The sequence below is a fragment of the Theropithecus gelada genome, chromosome 20 (genome assembly GCF_003255815.1).
Source record: "Theropithecus gelada isolate Dixy chromosome 20, Tgel_1.0, whole genome shotgun sequence".
Taxonomy (NCBI): domain Eukaryota; kingdom Metazoa; phylum Chordata; class Mammalia; order Primates; family Cercopithecidae; genus Theropithecus; species Theropithecus gelada.
In genome coordinates, this window is record NC_037688.1 from 32,158,595 (window position 1) to 32,184,453 (window position 25,859).

The following is a 25,859-nucleotide window of genomic DNA, read 5'->3' on the forward strand; positions in this document are numbered from 1 at the left end:
TTAGACCAATACCCATTCTTTTTTAATCAAATGTATTTCGTGAGTGGCCAAGCATGGTGGTTCATGCTTGTAATCCCAGCACTTTGGGAGGCCAAGGTGGGTGGATAACTTGAGGTCAGGAGTTCAAGAGCAGCCTGGCCAACATGGTGAAACCCCGTCTCTACTAAAAGTACAAAAAAAAAAAAAACTTAGATAGGCATAGTGGCTTGCACCTGTAATCCCAGCTACTCAAGAGGCTGAGGTAGGAGAACCACTTGAACCCAGGAGGCGGAGGTTGCAGCGAGCTGAGATCGCACCATTGCACCGCAGCCTGGGTGACAGAGTGAAACTCTGTCTCAAAAAAAAAAAAAAGAACAATTACGTTAAACCATATGAAAATGTTTTTATAAGTCAAATATGATGAAATATTGGTAATTTCTTATAGTTCAATCTAACAAAAATGAAGGAAGAAAACAATGCCTAAAGTGGACCTAGCTGGCGGGGGAGGAGAAGCAATGGGCTGTGCTGAGGGAAGGGCACTGGGAAATATTTTGGTACAGAAAATTCCCAAATCACTGAATATAAAATATTTTCCCAAAAATAACACTTACATATAAGCCCTGTAAACTCTGAAGCTGTAACTCTGTACTCTCCAGAAGCCCACACCGCTACACTATTTATCTGTGGGTGTGGGGCAGCAAGATGTGTATGGAGCCAGTGCGAAGGAGAGGCAAACAGGTTGAGTATCTGGGCTAAAGAATGGGAATTTCCACAAGAGGAAGGGAAGCACACCAATTTCTTCTGACTTCTGCCCTAATTTCTCCTATTTCACATACACTTTCAAGTTGAAAATGAAAGTATACCAATAGTAAAAATTCTTGGCCGAGCGTGGCGGTACACGCCTGTGGTCCCAGCTGCTCAGGAGGCTGAGGTAGAATTGTTTGAACATGATGGGAAGCAGAGGTAGCAATGAGCTGAGATCCAGCCACTGCACTCCAGCCTGGGTGACAGAGTGAGATTCTGTCTCAAAAATAAATAAATAAATAAATAAATAAAATAAACAAATAATAAAAGGATACCAATAGTACAAATCCTTGAAACTTTTGTTTTTGTTTATTTTTTTGAGACGGAGCCTAGTTCTCTCACTCAAACTGGAGTGTAGCGGCGCGATCTCTGCAAGCTCCACCTCCCGGGTTCATGCCATTCTCCTGCCTCAGCCTCCTGAGTAGCTGGCGCACGCCACCACGCCTGGCTAATTTTTTTTGTATTTTTTAGTAGAGACAGGATTTCACTGTGTTAGCCAGGATGGTCTTGATCTCCTGACCTTGTGATCTGCCTGCCTTGGCCTCCCAAAGTGCTGTGATTACAGGCGTGAGCCATCGTGCCTGGCTGATGTTTTTCTTTTTTTTTTTACAATTATAAGAAGTTTCAGGCCAGGCGCCATGGCTCACGTCTGTAATCCCAGCACTTTGGGAGGCTGAGGTAGGCGGATCACCTGACATCAGGAGTTCGAGACCAGCCTGACCAACATGGAGAAACCCCATCTCTACTAAAAATACAAAATTAGCTGGGCATGGTGGCACGTGCCTGTAACCCAGCTACTCGGTAGGCTGAGGCAGGAGAATCGCTTGAACCTGGGAGGCAGAGGTTGCAGTGAGCCGAGACCACGCCATTGCACTCCAGCCTGGGCAACAAGAGTAAAACTCTGTCTCAAGAAAAAAAAAGAAAAAGAAAAGCATCACCACCACTGGACACACTAAAAGCTGCTATCAATACACATAATAGTCAGGTTCTAATAAACCTACCAAACTCAGAGTTTTAAAGTGAAATTGTGTCAAAGTACAGCCTTTCTTGTTAAAAAAAAAAAATTAAAATATAAAAATATGAAAATGAAATAGTGGATTTTCAACTATTTCAAAACTCTGCTGCCTAGTTACTTCTGAAAGAAGACTTACAGGGCCAGACGTGGTGGCTCATACCTGTAATCTCAACACTTTGGGAGGCCAAGGTGGGCGGATCACAAGGTCAGAAGTTTGAGACCAGCCTGGCCAACATGGTGAAACCCCATCTCTAGTAAGAATACAAAAATCAGCTGGGCGTGGTGGCATGTGCCTGTAGTCCCAGCAACTCGGGAGGCTGAGGCAGAAGAATCACTTGAACCTGGGAGGCAGAGGTTGTAGTGAGCCAAGATTATGCCACTGCACTCCAGCCTGCACAACAGAGCAAGACCCCATTTCCAAAAAAAAAAAAAAAAAAAAAAAAACAACCAAAGACTTACACAGCAAAAATTATTTGCGCTGTCCTTAATGTATGGCTAAGTCTAGTATTTATATCTTAATATTACAGACCGCTTCACAGGCCAGAGAAATGTTCCAACCTTGACAATATGAGAGCAAAAGACCTTACATATTACTTTCCCTCTGAAAAGTCACCATCTTTCAGAAAAATTTCAGTAATTTTTGAATTTATCTGGTTTTATACAGGGAAAAAAGTAGTCTTCTCAACTATCCTTTTTCCCCTTATACATGAGAGCAGAGTCTTCCTTTGATAGGCAGTATTCCAAATTTGGCAAAACTTAATTCCTTTACCCAGAGGATTTACCCCTTCCTTCAAAGTGTACACATTTAAATACCATGCATGTACGTATGTATGTATGTAGAGATGGGGTCTCACCATATTGGCAAACCGGTCTCAAACTTCTGGCTTATGCGATCTGCCACCTTGGTCTCCTAAAGTGCTGGGGTGTGGGCCACCGTGCCTGGCCTTCTGTAATTTATTTACTGATTGATTGACTGATTGAGATGGAGTCTTGTTCTGTCACCCAGGCTGGAGTGCAACAGAGCGATCTCGACTCACTGCAAACTCCGCCTCCTGGGTTCAAGCGATTCTCCTGCCTCAGTCTCCTGAGTAGCTGGGATTACAGGTGCACGCCACCACACCTTGCTGATTTTTGTATTTTTAGTAGAGATGGGGTTTCCCCATGTTGCCCAGGCTGGTCTTGAATTCCTGACCTCAGGTGATCCACCCGCCTTGGCCTCCCCAAGTGCTGGGATTACAGGCGTGAGCCACCGCACCCGGACTGTTTATATAAATGTTCTTGACCTTATTCCAAAGCTTCATTGGAGACGCTTTGGAAGGATTATATAAAGGGTGTGAAGCATTCCAGTTTATTTCACATTTCTCTTAAGGCAGCGAACAAAAAGCATTATCTTGAATGATCTCACCTACAACAACAAAGGGGAAACGGAAGACCATTTACAAATAAGAAAACTGAAGGTTTGAGAGATTAACTTGCCCAAGGTCATAATAACTGGTAAGTGAGCTGGGATTTGAATCCAGGACTGCAGTTCCAAAGCCCATTCTATCTTTCCATTTGCCACAATGCTTTTCCTCTCATCACAAGCTTCACATGACTGTAGGACCTTATCTCTTCTGATTTTACATCATATATAATAGGTGTGTCCTCAGTAAATGGTTGCTATCGTTTGAATGTGTCCCCCCAAAGTTCATCTGTTGGAAACTTAATCCCCAATACAAGTGCTGAGAGACGGGACCTTTAAGAGGTGACCAGGTCATGAGAGCACTGTGGCCTCATGAATGGATTAACGCCCTTATTTCCGTTGCCCGGGAAGTGGGGTTCTGATAAAAGGATGAGTTATGCACATTCCTTGTGCAAGCCCACCCTTTCTCTTGCATTCTCTCGTCCTTCCACATTCTGCCATGGGATGATGCAGCAAGCCAGCCCTCACCAGATAGGGCCTCTCAATCTTGGACTTCCCAATCTCCAGAACTATGAGCCAAATAAATATTTCTTTACAAATTACCCAGTCTTGGGTATTCTGTTAGAGCAACACGAAATGCACTAAGACAATGGCACTAATTAACAGATGGCATGATATTTGTTCATGATTAAAATTCTCCATTACATCCCTTTCTTCATCGTTGAAGTTACTGTCTACTTTATGCTGTTTATCACATTACAGAGCTGATATGGTCAGTGTAATTATTTTCAGAGTTCTGCTAAATGACTTGCAGGGCGGTCTTTCTCGTTTAAACTTAAATTACAAGTGAAGTACCAGAGCATTTTTTTTTTTTTTTTTTGGAGACAGAGTTTCACTCTTGTCACCCAGGCTGGAGTGCAATGACACGATCTCCGCTCACTGCAACCTCCACCTCCCTGGTTCAAGCAATTCTCCTGCCTCAGCCTCCTGAGTACCTGGGATTACAGGCATGTGTCACCATGCCTGGCTAATTTTTGTATTTTTAGTAGAGATGGGGTTTCACCACGTTGGCCAGGATGGTGTCGAACTCCTGACCTCAGGTGATCTGCCCGCCTCGGCCTCCCAAAGGGCTGGGATTACAGGTGTAAGCCACCACACCCGGCTGGTACCAGAGCATTTTTAACACAATTTCTTTTGCTGTCATTTTTTCAAAACTTGTATTTCAACTGATTTAGAATTTATATTCATATTCTCATGGTTAATTTTACTCACTTACCATTTCATTTCATTGCTTATCATGCTTATGATTTTAAATATATATAACATTTTAATTTTTATTGTTGTTTTTTTGAGACAGAGTCTCACTGTTGCCCAGTGCAATGGCATGACCTTGGCTCACTGCCACCTCCGCCTCCCAGGTTCAAGCAATTCTCCTGCCTCAGCCTCCCGAGTAGCTGAGATTACAGGCATGCGCCACCACATCTGACTAATTTTTGTACTGTTAGTAGAGACGGGATTTCGACGTGTTAGCTAGGCTGGTCTCAAACCCCTGACCTCAGGTGATCTGTCCACCCATCTCCCAGAGTGCTAGGATTACAGGTGTGAGCCACCACGCCCAGCCTATCACATTTATTTTTTAAAGAAACACAAAAACATTTTAAAAATTTGTTTTATTTTACAAGTGTATAGATCCAGGATACAAGTCAGCACCCATTTTTACTATGATTCACCCTATCAAGAATCCTAGGTGTTATTAGAGCCTTTAATAGGAAAATGTACAGGTCCTGTAAATATCACACATTCAGTCAAACAAAATTTTCTGATTTCAGTAAAATTATTAAAGCTGAATGACTACAGATGTCTGGTTCTCTTAAGTCATTGTTTTTAGATTCCAGTCCACACTCCTTGTTCCTTCACACTCTATTTTAATGCAGATACAAAGGGTAGTACTGGCACAGTTCTGAGGGCCATCACTTAGGGTTCTTTCTTAAGTTTCAAATCTAAGGCAACCAAATTAAGATGAGTCACTAACTGACCTCTGGTTTTATCAGAGTATTGTTCTCACGTTGAAGGAGCTAAAGCACCCCTTACAACTCACAAATTAAGCATGCAGAAGATGAAATCTACTCATTAACAAGATTAGGAGGCTTTTGTTTTGTTTCATTTTGTTCTGTTTTTGAGACAGACTCTCACTCTGTTGCCCAGGCTGGAGTGCAGTGACGTGATCTCAGCTCACTGCAACCTCCGCCTCCCAGGATCAAGCGATCCTCCAGCCTCCGCCTCCACAGTAGCTGGGATTACAGGCATGCACCACCATGCCCGGGGTAATTTTTGTATTTTTAATAGAGACGGAGGTTCACCATGTTGGCCAGGCTGGTTTCGAACTCTGGACCTCAGGGGATCCACCCACCTCAGGCTTCCAAATTGCTGGGATTACAGGTATGAGCCACTGCTTCCGGCCTAGGAGGCATTTTAAAGCAGTTCAATTAAGAATTTAAGGCCATGGGAGGCCGAGACAGGCGGATCACGAGGTCAGGAGATCGAGACCATCCTGGCTAACATGGTGAAACCCCGTCTCTACTAAAAAATACAAAAAACTAGCCGGGCGAGGTGGCGGGCGTCTGTGTACCCAGCTACTAGGGAGGCTGAGGCAGGAGAATGGCGTAAACCCGGAAGGCGGAGCTTGCAGTGAGCTGAGATCCGGCCACTGTACTCCAGTCTGGGCCACAGAGCCAGACTCCTTCTCAAAAAAAAGAAAAAAAAAAAAGAATTTAAGGCCAGTGTAGTGGCTCAGGCCTGTAATCTCAACACTTTGGGAGGCAGAGGTAGGCAGATCATGAGGTCAGGAGATCAAGACCATCCTGGCTAACACGGTTTCACTAGCCATCCTGGCTAACATGTCTCTACTAAAAATACAAAAAAAATTACCTTGGCGTGGTGGTGGGTGCCTGTAGTCCCAGCTACTCGGGAGGCTGAGGCAGGAGAACGGCATGAACCTGGGAGGCGGAGCTTGCAGTGAGCCGAGATCACACCACTGTACTCCAACCTGGGCAACAAAGCAAGACTCTGTCTCAAAAAAAAAAAAGAATTTTATTAACATGAACCAACAATTCAAGAAGAGTTAAGAAGTACTGAAGGGCACTAGGTGCAGTGGCTCACGCCTGTAATCCTAGCACTTTGGGAGGCCGAGGCGGGCGCATCACAAGGTGAGGAGATCGAGACCATCCTGGCTAACACGTTGAAACCCCGTCTCTACTAAAAATACAAAAAATTAGCCAGTCGTGGTGGTGGGCACCTGTAGTCCCAGCTACTCGGGAGGCTAAGGCAGGAGAATGGCATGAACCTGGGAGGCAGAGGTTGCAGTGAGCCGAGATTGCGCCACTGCACTCCAGCCTGGGCAACAGAGCAAGACTTCGTCTCAAAAAAAAAAAAAAAAAAAAAAGTACTGAAGGGCTCTTTTTCTGATTCTCCCAACCATTTCCTCTACTATACACCTATAGCATTTAATTTATTCTTCTCTTCTGACACTTATTACTTTAAAACTTGTATTATGGTTTTCAGTAAAGACATCTTTTTCTTCTAGACCAGTGCTATTCATAAGAAGCATGTGAGACACATACATAATTTTATGTTTCCTGGTAGTCATTTATTTTTAAAAAGTAAAATTGATTTTATAATTTATTATTTAACCCAATATATCAAAATTATTTTTTAAAGACATAAACAATATAAAAATTATCGGGCCGGGCACGGTGGCTCACGCTTATAATCCCAGCACTTTGGGAGGCCAAGGCGGGTGGATGACCTGACGTCAGGAGTTCGAGACCAGCCTGGCCAACATGGCAAAACCCCATCTCTATTAAAAATGTAAAATTTGCTGGCCATGGTGCCACATGCCTGTAATCCCAGCTACTTGGGAGGCTGAGGCAGAAGAACTGCTTGAATCTGGGAGGCAGAGGTTGCCCCTTATACGTGAGAGTGGAGTTTTCCTTTGACAGGCAGTATTCCAAATTTGGCAGAACTTAATTCTTTCGCCCAGAGGATTTACCCCTTCAAAATGTATATATTTTGAGATCATGCCAGTGCACTCCAGCCTGGGCAACAGAATGAGACTCTGTCTCAAAAAAAAAAAAAAAAAAAAAAAAAAAAGTTATTGTGGGCCAGGCGTGGTTACTCATGCTTGTAATCCCAGCACTTTGGGAGGCTAAGGCGGGTGGATTACCTGACGTCAGCAGTTCGAGACAAGCCTGGCCAACATGGTGAAACCCCTTCTCTATTAAAAATACAAAAATTAGCCGGAAGTGGTGGCGTGTGCCTGTAAACCCAGCTACTTGGCAAGCTGAGGCAGGAGAATTGCTTGAACTTGGGAGGCAGAGGTTGCAGGCAGCCAAGATTGTGCCACTGCACTCCAGCCTGGGCCACAAGAGTAAGACTCTGCCTCAAAAAAAAAAAAAAAAAAAAAAATTATGGTGATATTTTACATCCTTTTGGTACTAAATCTTCAAAATCAAATGTGTATTTTATACTTACAGTACATCTCAATTCAAACAGGCCACGTTTCAACTGTTCACTAGCTGCACGTGGCTGCTGACTGCCACAGTAGACAGTGCAGTCCTAGGTTACTTATGCCTTAGGGATGGGAGAAAAATGAACTATCACACAGCTGGACTGACTTGCTTTCAAATCTTGACTCCACTACTCACAAGCCCTGACGCAAGCTATTTAGAACCAGTTTTCTCACTAAAAAATAATAGGATGTAATAGGTTGGGTGCCATGGCACATGCCTATAATTCCAGCACTATGGGAGGCCAAGGCAGGAGGACTGCTTGAACTCAGGAGTTGGAGACCAGCCTGAACAAGAGAGTGAGACCTCATCTCTACAAAAAAAACTTTTAAAATTAACCAAGTATGGTTATTACTAGGGGGCAGATACTCAGGAGGCTGAGGTGGGATGATCACTTGTGCTCGGGAGGCAGAGGCTGCAGTGAGTCATGATCATGCCTCTGCACTGCAGCCTGGGCAACAGAGTGAGACCTCATCTCAAAAAAAAAAAAACAAAAGAAAGAAAAACCACCAGGCACAGTGGCTCACGTCTGTAATCCCAGCACTTTGGGAGGCCGAGGCGGGCGGATCACCAGGTCAAGAGATCAAGACCAGCATGACCAACATGGTGAAACCCCGTCTATACTAAAAATACAAAAATTACCTGAGCATGGTGGGGTGTGCCTGTAGACCCAGCTACTTGGGAGGCTGAGGCAGGAGAATCGCTTGAACCCGGGAGGCGGAGGTTGCAGTGAGCTGAGATCATGCCACTATCCTCCAGCCTGGATGACAGAGCGAGACTCCATCTCAAAAAAAAAAAAAAAAAGAAAAAAGAAAAAAAAAAAGCTCTGGTGATAGATGGTGGTGCAAGAACATCATCTGAGGTCAGGAGTTCAAGACCAGCCTGGCCAACATGGTGAAAACCCATCTCTACTAAAAAAACAAAAATTAGCTGGACATGATGATGTGCACCTGCAGTCCTAGCTACTCAGGAGGCTGAGGTAGGAGAATCGCTTGAACCTGGGAGGCAGAGACTACAGTGAGCTGAGATCACACCACTGCACTCCAGCCTGGCCGTCAGAGCAAGACTCTGTCTCAAAAACAAAATCAAACAAACAAAATCAATAATAATTATAATAATAAAACATCTCTCATAAAATTAAATGAGATAATGCCTAGAAAGCATCCAGTCCGTCAGAACAGGGCACGCAGAAAACCCTCAGTAAATGCTACCTATTATTATTAGTAGCAGTATCCTTGAACACTGAGCAGTGTCTTGCACACAGGTTTCAATAAATGTTTGCTGAAATTAGAAAAATTGGCCAGGCGCGGTGGCTCACGCCTGTAATCCCAGCACTTTGGGAGGCCAAGGCAGGCAGATCACGAGGTCAAGAGATTGAGACCATCCTGGACAACATGGTGAAAACCCGTCTCTACTAAAAATACAAAAAAAATAGCTGGACATGGTGCCAGGTGCCTGTAGTCCCAGTTACTCGGGAGGCTGAGGAAGGATAATCACTTGAACCCAGGAGGCGGAAGTTTCAGTGAGCCAAGATCCTGCCACCGCACTCCAGCTTGGTGACAGAGTGAGACTCTGTTTCAAAAAAAAAAGAAAAGAAAGAAGAAAAATTAATTTACATGATAGCCTATAAGCCATTTTAATTGCTGTTTTAAAAATATATAAGTTGCCGGGCGTGGTGGCTCAAGCCTGTAATCCCAGCACTTTGGGAGGCCGAGACGGGCGGATCACAAGGTCAGGAGATCGAGACCATCCTGGCTAACATGGTGAAACCCCATCTCTACTAAAAAAATACAAAAAACTAGCCGGGCGAGGTGGCGGGCACCTGTAGTCCCAGCTACTCGGGAGGCTGAGGCAGGAGAATGGCGTAAACCCGCGAGGCGGAGCTTGCAGTGAGCTGAGATTCGGCCACTGCACTCCAGCCTGGGCAACGGAGCGAGACTCCGTCTCAAAAAAAAAAAAAAAAAAAAAAAAATGTGTGTATATGTGTATGTATATGTATGTATGTGTATGTGTGTATATATATATAGAGAGAGAGAGAGAGAGAGAAAGTAAGGCCAGCTGCGGTGGCTCACGCCTGTAATCCCAACACTTTGGGAGACTGAGGTGGGTGGATCACCTGAGGTCAGGAGTTCGAGACCAGCCTGGCCAACATGGTGAAACCTCATCTCTACTAAAAATACAAAAATTAGCTGGGTGTGGTGGCGAGCGCCTATAATCCCAGTTACTCAGAAGGCTGAGGCAGGAGAAAGGCTTGAACCCAAGAGGCAGAGGTCGCAGTGAGCCGAGGCCATTCCACTTCACTCCACCCTGAGCAAGAGCGAAACTCCACCTCAAAACAACAACAAAAACATATATATACATACATATCTTATATAAAGAGGAGACTTTTGTTATTGTTCCTGAGTAAATTTGTTTTGAACGCATTAGGAGAAATGTACAAAAGAGAAATGCAGCATTTCATCTTTTGGACTGTTCAGGTATTTTATTTCCTTCTACAGAACAATGAATTATTAAGCAACTATATACTGTAAAGCATTCTCATCAAGAGATTTCTTAAAAAGTATTTGCCATAAATGACAATACTACTTTACAGGTAATTCTCAGTTATCTGCTGGAATATTTTTATCTCAGGTAGGGATAAAAACATCCTGTTTCCAGACTTTATTTGGAGAACCAATCAGAGGTGAATATACGACCCTTCATGATCTGGACTGAAAACATTTTCAAGTTCTCTATTTCAGTCAGTACAGCCCCTTTAATAATTCCTCAAAGCATCTCCCCTTCCTACCTGTGCTACGACTCTCCTGCACGTTTTATATTCCCACAGATCACAAAATCACAAAGCACCAGAGCTGGAAGAATCTTAAGAGATAATCCAAGGCCAGGAGCGGTGGCTCACGCCTGTAATCCCAGCACTTTGGGAGGCTGAGGCGGGTGGGATTACCTGAGGTCAGGAGTTCAAGACCAGCCTGGCCAACATGGTGAAACCCCATCTCTACTAAAAACACAAAAATTAGCCAGGCCTGGTGGCTGGCACCTGTACTCCCAGCTACTAGAGAGGCGGAGGCAGGAGAATCGCTTGAATATAGGAGGCAAAGGTTGCAGTGAGCTGAGATCACGCCACTACACTCCAGCCTGGGTGACAGAGCAAGACTCCATCTTAACCAAAAAAAAAAAAAAAAAAACAGAGAGATAATCCAGTGTTAGTGTTTTCCGAAGCGTGTGCTATTGGTAATATGCAAGATGATTTCAGGTGGTATGTGTTGGTACTGTATACGTTATAGTCATATATTTAGTTTCATACATATTAGAATGTACCTAGCACATCAAATTCATGAGTTCATGTATATTTCCGCTTAGAACAAGGCTAAGTGGTGGTGTGTACCATAGTCCCAGCTACTCGGGAGGCTGAAGTGGGAAGATAGCTTGAGCCCAGGAGTTCGAGGTTGCAGTGAGCCATGGATCATGCCACTGCACTCCAGCCAGTCTGGGAGATACAGCAAGACTCTCCAAAAAAAAAAAAAAAAAAAAAAGAACAAGGACAAAGCTAAAGTAGACAGTCCTTGCTTAAGAAAAGAGACCAGGCTGGCGCAGTGGCTCAAGCCTGTAATCCCAGCACTTTGGGAGGCTGAGACGGGCGGATCACGAGGTCAGGATATCAAGACCATCCTGGCTAATACGGTGAAACCCCGTCTCTACTAAAAAATACAAAAAACTAGCCGGGCACAGTGGCGGGCACCTATAGTCCCAGCTACTCGGGAGGCTGAGGCAGGAGAATGGTGTAAACCCGGGAGGCGGAGCTTGCAGTGAGCTGAGATCCGGCCACTGCACTCCAGCCTGGGCGACAGAGCAAGACTCCGTCTCAAAAAAAAAGAAAAGAGACCAGGTGCAGTGGCTTACACCTGTAATCCTAGTACTTTGGGAGGCCAAGACAGGCAGATCACCTGAGGTCAGAGGTTCAAGGCCAGCCTGGCCAACATGGCGAAATTCCCGTCTTTACTAAAAATACAAAAATTAGCCGGGTGTGGTAGCGCACGTGTGCAGTTCCAGCTACTTGGGAGGCTGAGGCAGTAGAATCACTTGAACCCAGGAGGCAGAGGTTTCAGTGAGCCAAGAATGCACCACTGCACTCCAATCTGGGCGACTGAGAGAGATTCCATCTCAAAAAAAAAAAAAGTGATTGAAATTTCAAGCTAAGAATAGCAGAGCTGGGTTCCACCCAAATCTAAATCCTAATTTTGTGCTTATTTCACTGCCCTAAAATAATTTACTATCTGTATGACATCAAGTGATTAACACTCTCTTATATAATTGTTTCTTGATCACAACAATCTCATTTATCAAACCAACTGTAAGCAATGGTGGTGTCTTAAAGCACAATTGTCCTTCCACAATGATAGGTGTATAACAGATCAATAATGACTTGATTATGTGGTTAGATTGCTTCCAACCACTGAGAGACAGCATAGGAGGAAATTCCATATTGGCTCAAACAAAACAATGATAATATATCCTAAAGCCAAACAAAGTTTGGATTAACTGCTGTTTGAATTATTCATTGTCACTGATTCCCTCCATGAATGAATATGGAATCAGAAGCTGGCATATATATAATCCTAGAAACTTTACAATATATACATACAGAGAATATATACAGGAAACGACTCATACAGGTTAGACAGCAGAGATCTTAGAAACTGTACTGTAGGGGTTGGGTGTGGCGGCTCCATCTGTAACCTCAGCATCCGGGAGGCAGAGGAGGGTGGGTCGTTTGAGCTCAGGAGTTTGAGACCAACCTGGGCAACCCAGCAAGATCTCATCTCTCTTATAATTAAAAAAAAAAAAAAAAAAACGCTTCCAGTGTTCTAGTACAAATCCTGCTTAAGGTGAACTGGGATTTGAAACTCTTTTCATAAAGCAGAAATTCAGTTTATGATGCACTTAGACTAATTAAATTAGCGTTGGGTGATAATGCCGATACATCTGCCTGAGAAATCTACAAATACTTCAATGCACTGTTACAACTCAATTGTTCTTGTGTCCCATTTAGCATACATTTATAAACCTGTAGCATTCTCAATAGTCACATACTCTTTTCCTTAGCCACAACCACCCATGGTAGATTAGAAAGAGTATGGTCTTTTAATATAAAAAGGACTTGCTGAATACCAGCTCTACCACTTAGGATACGACATCAGACAAGTTACTATAGCTCTTTGAGCCTATTTCTCTGCTAAAATAATAACACTAGCACTAATCACCTCATATGACTATCAACAGCGAGACAATAGAGATGGTGTAGTACACTATCTCAAGTATACAGTTAAGTGAAAGGTTAAGAGCAGCGTAACAAAAATGTTTACCTATGAGTCTAAAAGGGGGTTTATGGTTTGCAACACTGAAATGTTAATTTCTGTTCAATACCTAAATTAGTTTATTTAAACATTTACAAAGCATTCACTCTGTGCAAACCTTAGAGTATGGTTACAAATTTATAATCAGAGACTGATATATGAAGAAAAGGTGGCAAGAAAAACATTTTTTATGGTTTTTCTTTTTAGTGTCAGAATTACTTGCAACAGAAAGATTTCATTATACACTTAAATACAAAAACAAAACAAAAGCTTCTAGCTTTTATTTTTATTTATTTATTTTTTTGAGACGGAGTCTCGCTCTGTCGCCCAGGCTGGACTGCAGTGGCTGGATCTCAGCTCACTGCAAGCTCCGCCTCCTGGGTTCACGCCATTCTCCTGCCTCAGCCTCCCGAGTAGCTGGGACTACAGGCGCCCGCCACCTTGCTCGGCTAGTTTTTTGTATTTTTTTAGTAGAGACGGAGTTTCACCGGGTTAGCCAAGATGGTCTCGATCTCCTGACCTTGTGATCCGCCCGTCTCGGCCTCCCAAAGTGCTGGGATTACAGGCTTGAGCCACCGCGCCTGGCCAGCTTCTAGCTTTTAAAAAGTATTTATCGAAGATATGCATTGAAGTATTTGAAATGACAGCATCTGGGATTTGCTTTAAAATATGCCAGCCTCCCAACTCTGTGCCCTAAAAATAAAAGGGTGGCTTACGACTGTAATCCCAGAACTTTGGGAGCTCGAGGAGGGCAGATTATGAGGTCAGAAGTTTGAGACCAGTCTGGCCAATATAGTGAAACCCTATCTCTACTAAAAAATACAAAAATTAGCCAGGTGTGGTGGCAGACACCTGTAGTCCCAGCAACTTAGGAGGCTGAGGCAGGAGGATCACTTGAAATCGGGAGGCTGAGGTTACAGTGAGCCGAGATCGCGCCACTGCACTCCAGCCTGGGTGACAGAGTGAGACTACATCTCTCAAAAAAAAACAAAAACAAAAATCAAAAAGGGTGGGAACAGTTGAAGCTGGGTGATGTATACCCAGGGACTCATTACCCTATCTCTCTACTTCTGTGTAAGAAAATCTACAGGCACAGTGGTTTATGCCTGTAATCCAGCAGTTTGGGAGGCCGAGGCAGGCAGATCACCTAACGTCAGGAGTTCAAGACCAGCCTGGCCAAGGTGATGAGGAGGCTGACACAGGAAAATCACTTGAACCCAGGAGGCAGAGTTTGCAGTAGGCCAAAATTGTGCCACTGCATTCCAGTCTGAGTGACAGAGCAAGATTCCATCTCAAAAAATAAAACCAAAAAAAAAAAAAAAAAACAGCTGAGTGGCTCACACCTGTAATCCCACCACTTGGGGAGACCAAGGTGGGCAAATCGTGAGGTCAGAAAATCAAGACTATCCTGGTGAACATGGTGAAACCCTGTCTCTACTAAAAATACAAAAATTAGCTGGGCAAGGTGGCATGCGCCTGTAATCCCAGCTACTCGGGAGGATGAGGCAGGAAAATCACTTGAACCAGGGAGTCAGATGTTGCAGTGAGCTGAGATCGCACCACTGCACTCCAGCCTGGCAACAGAATGAGATTCTGTCTTAAAAAAAAAGAAAAAAAAAATCTAATCTATGAACATCACAAACTTCTTTTTTTAGAGACGGTAAATCACTATGTTGCCCAGGCTGGTACTGAACTCCTGAGCTCAAGCTATCCTCCTGCTTCAGCCTCCCAAAGTGTCAGGATTTCAGGCATGAGCCACCGCACCTGGCTGAACACCATAAACTTCTAAGGAACCAGGGTCTCCATCTGAAACTTCAAAATACAAGACACTACTGGAAAAAAACAAAAAACAAAAAAGTGCTACTGGCCATTTCAACCAAGAATACATAAAGTATTTTAAAATGACCAGCAACATCAAGCGTGCCTTCTTTATCACATACTAGGCAATAGTATCTTCTCTTTCTTTGGTATTATTACTCCACCTACTAGAACAGCTCAGGGAATATTTTTTCTTTTTTGCCTTATACTTTCTTTTTTTTTTTTTGAGACGGAGTCTCGCTCTGTCGCCCAGGCTGGAGTGCAGTGGTGCGATCTTGGCTCACTGCAAACTCCGTCTCCAGGGTTGACGTCATTCTCCTGCCTCAGCCTCCCAAGTAGCTGGGACTACAGGCGCCTGCCACTAAGCCCGGCTAATTTTTTGTATTCTTTAGTACACCCGGCTAATTTTTCATATTTTTTAGTAGAGACGGGGTTTCACTGTGTTAGCCAGGATGGTCTCGATCTCCTGACCTCGTGATCCACCTGCCTCAGCCTCCCAGAATGCTGGGATTACAGGCGTGAGCCACCGTGCCCGGCCTGCCTTATACTTTCTAGTTCTTTGTTTTTATTTAAATAACTTGAACTACTACTAATTATACACACATAACTAGAACTACTAACACACCATTACTGGCTATTACATCTATTATTGAATAGTGGACCCATGATATACTTGGCCTTTTTAAAAGCATGACTCATCTGAGAGCGTTAAAAAAAAAAAAAAAAAAAAAGAATCCCAAGGCCAAGGCACAGTGGCTCACACCTCTAATCTCAGCACTTTGGGAAGCCCAGGTGGGAAGATCACCTGAACCCGGAAGGCTGAGGCTGCAATGAGCTCTTGAACCCAGAAGGTTGAGGCTGCAGTGAGCTATCACTGCACCATTGCACTCCTGTCTGGATGACAGAGTGAGAACTTGTCTCCAACGTAAAACATATTTTTCAGAAAGAAAAGTTCCGTAAGTTTCCAAAAAGCAAAAGTTGTTTGACACATGCCAAGTACTACAGTGAATTCACATGAATGAAGTGATATGTAGGCACTGTACTAGGCATCATAAGTATTTTACAGATGACAAGAATTTGGAAGGGTGTGCACAGATCATATGGAAATATGACACCCTTTTATACGGTATAAGTTACTTGGGCGTCCTCAGATTTCAGTATCTGAAGGAGGCCTGGAACCATCCTCCAGTGATACCAAGGAACAACTCTACTCATATGCTCTGCCTTTTCATAATTCCAATAATGGATACAGATAGGACAATGTTCCCTGCATTTGTATCCAAAGGGATAGAAAAGTACGTGTATCTATTTCACTATCAAACAGTTCTACTTACTGAACAACAAATACAAAACATATTCCATACATGTTTCTTCAAATGTGCCTAGCTCGTTTATTTCTTTAAGTTATGCTCTTTCAAACACATAGATCAGATTTAATTAACTCCCAGACTAAGCAGAATGAAATTTCCTTTCACTGTCTTCAAAGAAAAAGAAAATAGGCCAGGCACGGTGGCTCACGCCTGTAATCCTAGAACTTTGGGAGGCCGAGGAGGGCGGATCACGAGGTCAGGAGATCGAGACCATCCTGGCTAACACGGTGAAACCCCGTCTCTACTAAAAATACAAAAAATTAGCCAGGTGTGGTGGTGGGTGCCTGTAGTCCCAGCTACACGGGAGGCTGAGGCAGGAGAATGGCATGAACCCGGGAAGTGGACCTTGCAGTGAGCCGAGATCGTGCCACTGCACTCCAGCCCGGGCGTCTCAAAAAAAAGAAAAAAAAAAAAAGAAAAGAAAATAAGGTGGGCACAGCGGCTCACACCTGTAATCTCAGCACTTTGGGAGGCCGAGATGGGCAGATAACAAGGTCATGAGATCAAGACCATCCTGGCCAAAATGGTGAAACCCTGTCTCTACTAAAAATACAAAAATTAGTTGGGCGTGGTGGCACGCAACTGTAGTCCCAGGTACTCAGGAGGCTGAGGCAGGACAACTGCTTAAAGCCGGGAGGTGAAGGTGGCAGTGAGCTGAGATCACGCCACTGCACTCCAGCCTGGTGACAGAGTGAGACTCCGTATCAAAAAAAAAAAGAAGGCCGGGCGCGGTGGCTCAAGCCTGTAATCCCAGCACTTTGGGAGGCCGAGACGGGCGGATCACGAGGTCAGGAGATCGAGACCATCCTGGCTGACACGGTGAAACCCCGTCTCTACTAAAAAAAAAAAAAACACGAAAAACTAGCCGGGCGAGGTGGCAGGCGCCTGTAGTCCCAGCTACTCGGGAGGCTGAGGCAGGAGAATGGCATGAACCCGGGAGGCGGAGCTTGCAGTGAGCTGAGATCTGGCCACTGCACTCCAGCCTGGGCGGCAGAGCGAGACTCCGTCTCAAAAAAAAAAAAAAAAAAAAGAAAAGGAAAAAGAAAAGAAGTTTAAAAATAACTCCACCTCCTGAAGAATATACACAGGTGTTCACAGTATTCTTCTTTCAGTATTTCTGTATGTAAAAACTGGAGGAAAAAACATTAAATTGGGAATTTGGCTCCTACCCCTCCCCCTAAACCCCCAAAACTCCCATTTCCAATTTACATGGCACCTTTCCTCCTCTGGAGCATGAAAGTGCCTCCTTTAAGTGGAGGTTTCCAAATGTCCAGAATACACATGAAGAAGGATATATACACTCCTTGCATAGGCACTTTTTGCCACTTTCCCTAATAATGTGCTGTTTCTGGCCCGGCACAGTGGCTCACGCCTGTAATCCCAGCACTTTGGGAGGCCGAGGCAGGCGGATCACAAGGTCAGGAGATCGAGACCATCTTGGCTAACATGGTGAAACCTCGTCTCTACTAAAAATACAAAAAATTAGCTGGGCGTGGTGGCGGGCACCTGTAGTCCCAGCTACTCGGGAGGCTGAGGCAGGAGAACGGCGTGAACCCGGGAGGCGAATCTTGCAGTGAGCCGAGAACGCTCCACTGCACTCCAGCCCGGGCAACAGAGCCAGACTCCGTCTCAAAATAAATAAATAAATAAATAAATAAATAAATAAATAAATAAAGTGCTGTTTCTACCACAAACCACTAATAATGTGTTTGGTCACCAGTATTAGGATCGTAGTTTGATGAAACGACATCTATTATGTGTCCTCAAAGAGCAAAAAGAAAATTCCAAAAAGTTTGACACCCCGAGTTAGGAATCTTAGCTGTATCTATCAGAGGACTATCCTTCTAGCCTTCAAGCTGAAGATGAGAAGTCAGGTAAGGCCTTGCATTTCCAGTGGCTCTGGAAACTTCCTTTCTTTCTGTCTCCTGCTTATGTATGTCTTTTCCTCTATCTGAATTGCTTTTGTATAGAATACTAGAGCATGAGATGAACCAAGAGTAGCAAATTTCTACAAGTCAGTGGTCTTCCTATAACTTGAACGCCTTAAACAAATCTGATACTACAATTAAAAAAAAAAAAACCAACAGCTAAAAACAGTATCAAGTAGCAGCTTTATTCTATGTGTCAACCTTTAGGGCTAATTCTAATACTTACACCTCTGGAAAAAGTTTCTACTGTCAGATTTGCTCCCAAACTTTGAGAATTGTCAAATATGCACTTATAGTCTGCAGCATTAAACCTAGATTATAAATTATCAATGTCACTTAACTGAATCACACCAAGCAATGGCAAATCTAGATTTCATTAACAGATACTGTTAAAATCACATTGAGACCTCAGAAAGGCAAGACCCCATAACCCAGCCACAAACACAGCTTCAAATGCTTCCCCAACTTTTCAAGCTTTGGGGCGCCAAGTCACTAGGAGTTAACAGCCTAAACATGGGGTTCAATACAAACTGACCAAAGGAAGTGAAGAAAACAAAGCATACATTATTTCAGCAAGAAGATGGATTTGCGAATTACATCTACTGTAATAAACAGCAGATCAAACACCTACTGCTAATAAACAGATCGTTCTTTACAGCCTAAGTACGCCAGGCATTTTTTTATGTTTAAATAGCTTGCCACAAATTGTCCTAGTCGAAACTGATGGCAAAATCCTAAACTGGTCTTCGGCGAGGAGACACTCGGTATAGAGGATCACACAAAAGACAGGAGCGAACAGACACGCTCTGGGCCTCGGCGGATTGCGGCCAGGAGTCCAGGTCTTCGTCCCAGACCCCGGCAACAGGGAGGGAAATAAGGGCGAGGGAATGAAGAAGTGGGGGTGGGATCCTTTTCCCTGAATGCGCCTGGGAATGAGGAGCAAAGAGGGAAGGAGCGAGTGCAGCACAGAGGAAGCGAGAAAAGCAGCCGACCGGCGTCAGCGTCTTCCAAGGCTGGCAACACCCTCGGGCCCGCACCAGGCCTGGCCCTCCCGGCTTCGTCCCACCTCCTCACCTCCCTCACATCCTGCAGGCACTCGAGCACCGCCAGGTTGTTGCTCCAGGTGTGCTTGGGGCACACGCGGGTCACGTCCTCCCTGCAGGACTCTTCCTCCGCCAGCTTCCAGCCCCCACCAGCCCCCGCTCCTCCTCGCCGAGCCGGAGGCCCACCCGCCGGGAAAGGCGGCTGTGGCGGCTGAGGCGGCTGTTGCTGTTGCTGTTGCTGCTGCTGCTGCTGCTGCTGCTGCTGCTGCTGCTGCTGCTGCTGCTGCGATGACTGANTGCTGCTGCTGCTGCTGCTGCTGCTGCTGCTGCTGCTGCTGCTGCTGGAGCTGCGATGACTGAGGCAGCTGGGGCAGCTGCTGACCCGCCGGGCCGCCGCCTCCGGCCTGCCCTACGAAGGACACAAAGTTGGCGCCGGGGCCCTGGCCCTGGCTATGGACGCCCTGGCCGGGGAGTTTCTCGGCCCCGGCCGCGGCTAGCAGCAGCAGCTGCAGCGCCGCCGACAAGCGGAACATCCTCCGTACACGTCCACACGCCGCCATCTTGGGTCCGCGGCGAGCTCGACGCACTCGCCGGCGCCGCGTATTTAAATAAGGGGGCGGAGACGCTGGGCGTGGCAGCGTGGCCCTGCCGAGGCCCGCCCCTGCCGGCGCCGAGCCGCAAGTCCAGAGTGGGGCGAAGGAAGAGGCCAAGCTGAAAACCGTCCACGCCCTGGACCCGCGGTTGGGAGAGCGGCGCTCCTTACCCGGGGGGTTGGTGGAGTTTCTTAAAAAGCCCGGGCAAGGCGGCCTAGTCTAATTCCCTTTCTTGTCACAGAAAAAAAATCAAGGGAATTGGGGTTGCCACAACCAAAATGGCCGGTAGAATATGTCGCCGGTTCAATGACTTGGAAAACAAAAACTTTATATGTAGAGGTGAACTTTGCACAACCAGGTGTGTTAAGGAATCGGAAAGCTTCTCCTTGCATCGCTCCCTCCTTCCTTCCACCTGCCTCAGAAGTCTTTCCTAGCCAAAGAGAGAGACAGCATTGAATAGGGTTAAGAGCATAGGTCTTGGGGTAAGAAAAAAATTAAGGTTATAATCCTTGCTCTGGTAGAGTGGGCAAGAGCTCAAATGTAAAGTACCATTGACAAGATTCAAAATAATAATAAGGGGCCGGGCGCGGTGGCTCAAGCCTGTAATCCCAGCACTTTGGGAGGCCGAGATGGGCGGATCACGAGGTCAGGAGATAGAGACCATCCTGGCTAACACGGTGAAACCCCATCTCTACTAAGAAATACAAAAAATAGCCGGGCGAGGTGGCAGCGCCTGTAGTCCCAGCTACTCGGGAGGCTGAGGCCGGAGAATGGCGTGAACCCGGGAGGCGGAGCTTGCAGTGAGCTGAGATCCGGCCACAGCACTCCAGCCTGGGCTACAGAGCGAGACTCCGTCTCAAAAAAAAAAAAAAAACCAAAATAATAATAAGGGAAGTGCCTGGCCCACAACATGTAACTCCAAAAGTCATAGCCAGTATTGTTAAACTGTGAAGCCCTTTGTGCGTAAATCCTGATTTTAAACCAACATTTAGATTCATGTTTAAAGGATGAAAAAATAATAATAAAACACACTTTGAGGACTCGGGTTAAGTCTGTGTCGGTAACTGTTCTCATTGACCTGCATGCAATATCGCAGGCACCCCACGCTAGCATCCCCTCCCTGTCCTTAGGAGAAAGGATATGTTCCCAAAGCCTCTTCACATCCGCTGTGTAATCTGAGCCATGCATCAGGCCTGCGTTAGGTTCTCATTTAGCTGAAGAATGGCACAGAGATGTTAACAGTTCTGTGCGGAGGGATTAAATGAGCGGCCCAAGAAGAACTCTGCCATCCTGTAGACAGCCAGGCTAGTCACCAGAATCCCTGGGGCTTCCCACCACCCTGGTGCACTTTTATCCCACTTTGTCCATGCACATGTTGGGGAATCAGGGCAGTTTGGGATGTGTAATCTTCCCTGGTCATTGTGTCCAAAAATGCAGCTTCTGCTGTCCTGACCCACAAATGATCAGTCAAGACCAGATTAGACATAACTAGAACCTGAGAAGTCAGGAGCTCAGGGAACCTAAAAGGAGCCCCTAAGACTGAAGATATTCTGTGAGTACAAATTACCCACTGTGGCTGACCCCAGGCCTCTATCATGGGGAATGAGAGCTTGTTGGCATCTCCACCAACGGTCACCTTTGTTACTGCCTTAAAATGATCGTGAGGCTGCTGCTAACCTTGAGCATTGACTAAGGCAGCCCCATGTTTATTAGCAAACACATGGCATAGATAAGTTTCAGTCAGGCTGGAGACATCACCAGAAGTCCTTGAGATGTCACTAGGTTATGTTAATTTTTTTTTTTTTCTTTTTGAGACAGAGTCTCACTCTGTCACCCAGATTGGAGTGCAGTGGCGCGGTCTCTGCTCACTGCAACCTCCACCTCCTGGGTTCAAGCAGTTCTCCTGCCTCAGTCTCCTGAGTAGCTGGGATTACAGGCATGTGCCACCACACCCGGCTAATTTTTGTAGTTTTAGTAGCGACGGGGTTTTGCTACGTTGGCCAGGCTGGTCTCAAATTCCAAACCTCAGGTGATCTGCCTACCTCGGCCTCCCAGAGTGCTAGGATTACAGGCGTGAGGCACCGCACCTGGCTTCCATTAATTTTCAATGCTGGGTCTGCATGTGTTTAGACAAGTGGGAGATTACTTTAAGCCAGTTTAACTAGAAATTGACAATCCTAGACAAGCCAGCAGTTACTTATCTTTCAGCCTAAACTGAGGAAACCACAGCCACGGATTGCCTCCAGAGATAGGGAGGAGTACACATGCCTATCTTGAAATCTCAGTGACCAAGAAGCAAGAAACTGAGATAAATCTGGGAACCTGGCCAGCTCGGGCTGTGTCAGGCAAGCATAGACAGAAGCCACGAGCCCCCAAACCCGTGGAAAGACAGTTGCCCTAATTCAGGTCTCCTGGCCTAATTGGCTTTTCAATATAAAATATACTAACTATCTCTATCAGAAACGGGGAATCCTTTTTTCTTTTTTCTTTTTTTTTTGAGGAGTCTTGCTGTGTCGCCAGGCTGAAGTGCAGTGGTGTGATCTCGGCTCACCACAACCTCTGCCTCCCGGGTGCAAGCGATTCTCTTGCCTCAGCCTCCCACCAAGCCCAGCCATGAGCATTTTCCTTGTTTATTTTGAGACAGGGTCTCCCTCTGTCACCCAGGCTAGAGTGCAGTGGCATGATAATTGTGGCTCACTGCAGCCTCAATCTCCTGGGCTCAAGCAGTCTTCCCGCTTCAGCCTCCTCAGTAGCTGGGACTACCGGTGTGTGGCACCATGACCAGCTAATTATTTTTTTGTAATTTTAGTATTTTGTTTTTGACACAGGTTCTTGTTCTGTCACCCAGACTAGAGTATAATGGCATGATCATGCTCACTGCATCCTCAGCCTCCCGAGCTCAAGTGATCCTCCCACCTCAGCCTCCCAAAGTTCTGGGGTTACAGGTGTGAACCCTGCACCTGGCCTGTTGAGAATTTGTTTTTGTTTTTTTTGAGACGGAGTGTTTTGCTCTTGTTGCCCAGGTTGCTGTACAATGACATGATCTCAGATCTGCAACCTCTGCCTCCTGGGTTCAAGTGATTCTTCTGCCTCAGCCTCCCCAAGTAACTAGGATTACAGGTGCCTGCCACCATGCCTGGCTAGTTTTTGTATTTTTAGTAGAGATGGATTTTACCATCTTGGCCAGGCTAGTCTCGAACTTCTGACTTCAGGTGATCGCCTGCCTCGGCCTCCCAAAGTGCAACTATGAAAAGAGGGCTCTAAAGTGTTTCAAAATCAGAAGTTAATAACTAGTTCAAGATTCTAAGGAGGTGGGAATAAGCGTTCAAAATGAAGGCCTGTTAGGTGTGGTGGCTGACACCTGTAATCCCAGCACTTTGGGAGGCTGAGGTGGGTGCATCACCTCAGGTCAGGAGTTCGAGAGGCACCTGACCAACATGGAGAAACCCCGCCTCTACTAAAAATACAAAAATTAGCTGGGCATGGTGGTGCAACCTATAGTTCCAGTTACTCAGGAGGCTTAAGCAGGAGGATCACTTAAAAGTGGCAGGTGGAGGTTGCAATGAGCTGAGATCATGCCACTGCACTCCAGCCTGGGTGACAGAGTGAGACCCTGTCTCAGAAAAATTAAAAAAAAAAAAAAAAAAAAAAAAAGGAGGTCGGTGCTGTGGCTCATGCCTGTAATCCCAGCACTTTGGGAGGCCAAGGTGGGTAGATCACTTGAGGTCAGGAGTTCAAGACCAGCCTGTTCAACAAGGTGAAACTCCATCTCTACTAAAAATACAAAAATTAGCTGGGTGTGATGGCAGGTGCCTGTAGTCTCAGCTACTCAGGAGGCTGAGGCAGGAGAATCACTTGAACCCGGGAGGCAGAGGTTGCCGTGAGCTGAGACTGCGGCACTGCACTCCAGCCTGGCTGACAGAGTGAGACTCGATCTCAAAAAACAAAACAAAACAAACCAAAGAAGACCTGTGTGCTGAATTGAAATGAGAAAAAGAGAACAGGAGGCTGAGGCAGGAGAATAGCTTGAACCTGGGAGGCGGAGATTACAGTGAGCTGAGATGGCACCATTGCACTCTAGCCTGGGTGACAAGACCGAGACTCTGTCTCAAAAAAAAAAAAAAAAAAAAAAAAAGAGGAGTGGAAGAAGCAGTGGGTGGGTGAGTCAAAGAACTGGCCAGAAGTCAGATCATATCAGATCATATAAAGCCTTTTCTTTTCCCTTTAATAATAATAATTATTATTATTTAATAGAGGCAGAGTCTCACTCTGTTGCCCAGGCTGATCTTGAACTCCTGGGCTCAAGCGATCCTTCTGCCTCGGCCTCTCAAAGTGATAGGATTACAGATGTAAGCCATCATGCCTGGCCAATATAAGGCCCTGTAAACCCTATACATACATGTAATAGTGGATGCTTCTGATTTCAAACATGACTAAGACCTTATATTTCCACTGAAATAAAACCATGAAAACTAGTTAAAACATATAAAATATCTTTGGAAGGAATAAGAAAGAAACCAATGCAGTCAGGAAATGAGAAGCTACAATCCTTGAGAAAAGTGGTGTACACAGGGAAGCTCCAACCCAGATTTTTATTTTTATTTTTTTGAGATGGAGTCTTGCTCTGTCACCCAGGCTGGAGGGCAGTGGCACGATCTTTCCTCACTGCAACCTCCACCTCCTGGGTTCAAGCAGTTCTCCTGTCTCACCTTCCCGAGTAGCTGGCATTACAGGCGCCCCCCACAATGCCTGGCTAATTTTTGTATTTTTACTGGAGACGGGGTTTCATGGTATTGGTCAGACTGGTCTCAAACTCCTGAGCTTAGGTGATTCACCTGCCTCGGCCTCCCAAAGTGCGAGAATTATAGGCATGAACCACCACACCCGACCTCAGAATTTTTTTTTTTTTTTTTTTTAGCATACTGTCCAAATTTTGGCTGAGAGGAATTGAGCTCCTCTAGAAAGTAACAATCTTTTTTTTTTTTTTGGAGATGGAGTCTTGCTCTGTCGCCAGGCAGGAGTACAGTGGCAGGATCTCGGCTCACTGCAACCTCCGTCTCCTAGGTTCAAATGATTCTCCTGCCTCAGCCTCCCAAGTACTTGGGACTACAGGCACCTGCCACCACGCCCAGCTAATTTTTGTATTTTTAGTAGACTAAAATGTTGGCCAGGATGGTCTCGATCTCTTGACCTCGTGATTCGCCCTCCTTGGCCTCCCAAAGTGCTGGGATTACAGGCGTGAGCCACCGCACCCGGCTGAAAGTAACAATCTTTATTGGGCTAAAAAAACATAGCCTCCAAAGTGACTGAGACAAGGATCAAAACACTGCAGACCCTTAAGAAACCACAGAGATAGAGCCAGAAAGCCAAAAATCTGTGAATAAATGTTTCTCAAGTTACTGGCTGACTCCTAACTCTGCATGCACAGAATGAGACTCTAAAGACAGAAGCAAACAATAGCTGAGAGAGTAATAGCTGAACAGAAGCTTCAGCAGCCACACAAGTGCTGGGGAAATCGATGTTAAAGTTTAAACCCTGCCAAGGTACAAAAGCCTTGGCAAACACTCTGGGCTTTTAACTGAGGCCTCAAAAGGGCTACACCCTAGGAGTAAAGGCCACATCCCACGAGAAAGAACAACAGCCTAGGAATAAGGACCTTGCCCTAGAATAAAGTGCAAAACTATGATAAACCAAACCCAGTAAAGCCTAAAACGTGCCTCAGTGAGATCAAGGTGATCCACTACTACTCTGTCCATAAGAAGAAAACTTCAATCTTTTTTGGAAGAATGATTACATCATCCAGAGCCTCTGTAATTTTTGATTCATTGCTAGACCATGCAGATAAAAAGATATATACAAAAATTAGCCAGGCATGGTAGTATGTGCCTGTAATCCCAGCTACTTGGGAGGCTGAGACAGCAGAATTGCTTGAACCTGGGAAGTGGAGGTTGCAGTGAGCCGAGATCACGCCATTGTACTCCAGTCTGG

General features: G+C 45.4%; 1 protein-coding gene across 2 annotated transcripts in view; it reads right to left on the reverse strand.

The window, feature by feature from the left end:
- GLG1 (golgi glycoprotein 1) overlaps positions 1-19,844 on the reverse strand; it is a 160,666-nt gene extending 140,822 nt beyond the window's left edge. Inside the window, exons 1-2 of one of the 2 annotated variants that reach the window (XM_025371482.1) lie at positions 19,572-19,844; positions 19,310-19,498 (exon numbers count right to left, since the gene is read on the reverse strand). In XM_025371482.1, coding sequence (XP_025227267.1) covers positions 19,310-19,498; positions 19,572-19,838 — 456 coding nt within the window. In that variant the 5' untranslated portion in view covers positions 19,839-19,844. The remainder of the gene's footprint in view (positions 1-19,309; positions 19,499-19,571) is intronic. The other variant, XM_025371483.1, reaches the window with a different exon arrangement.
- Positions 19,845-25,859: the final 6,015 nt, after the last annotated feature.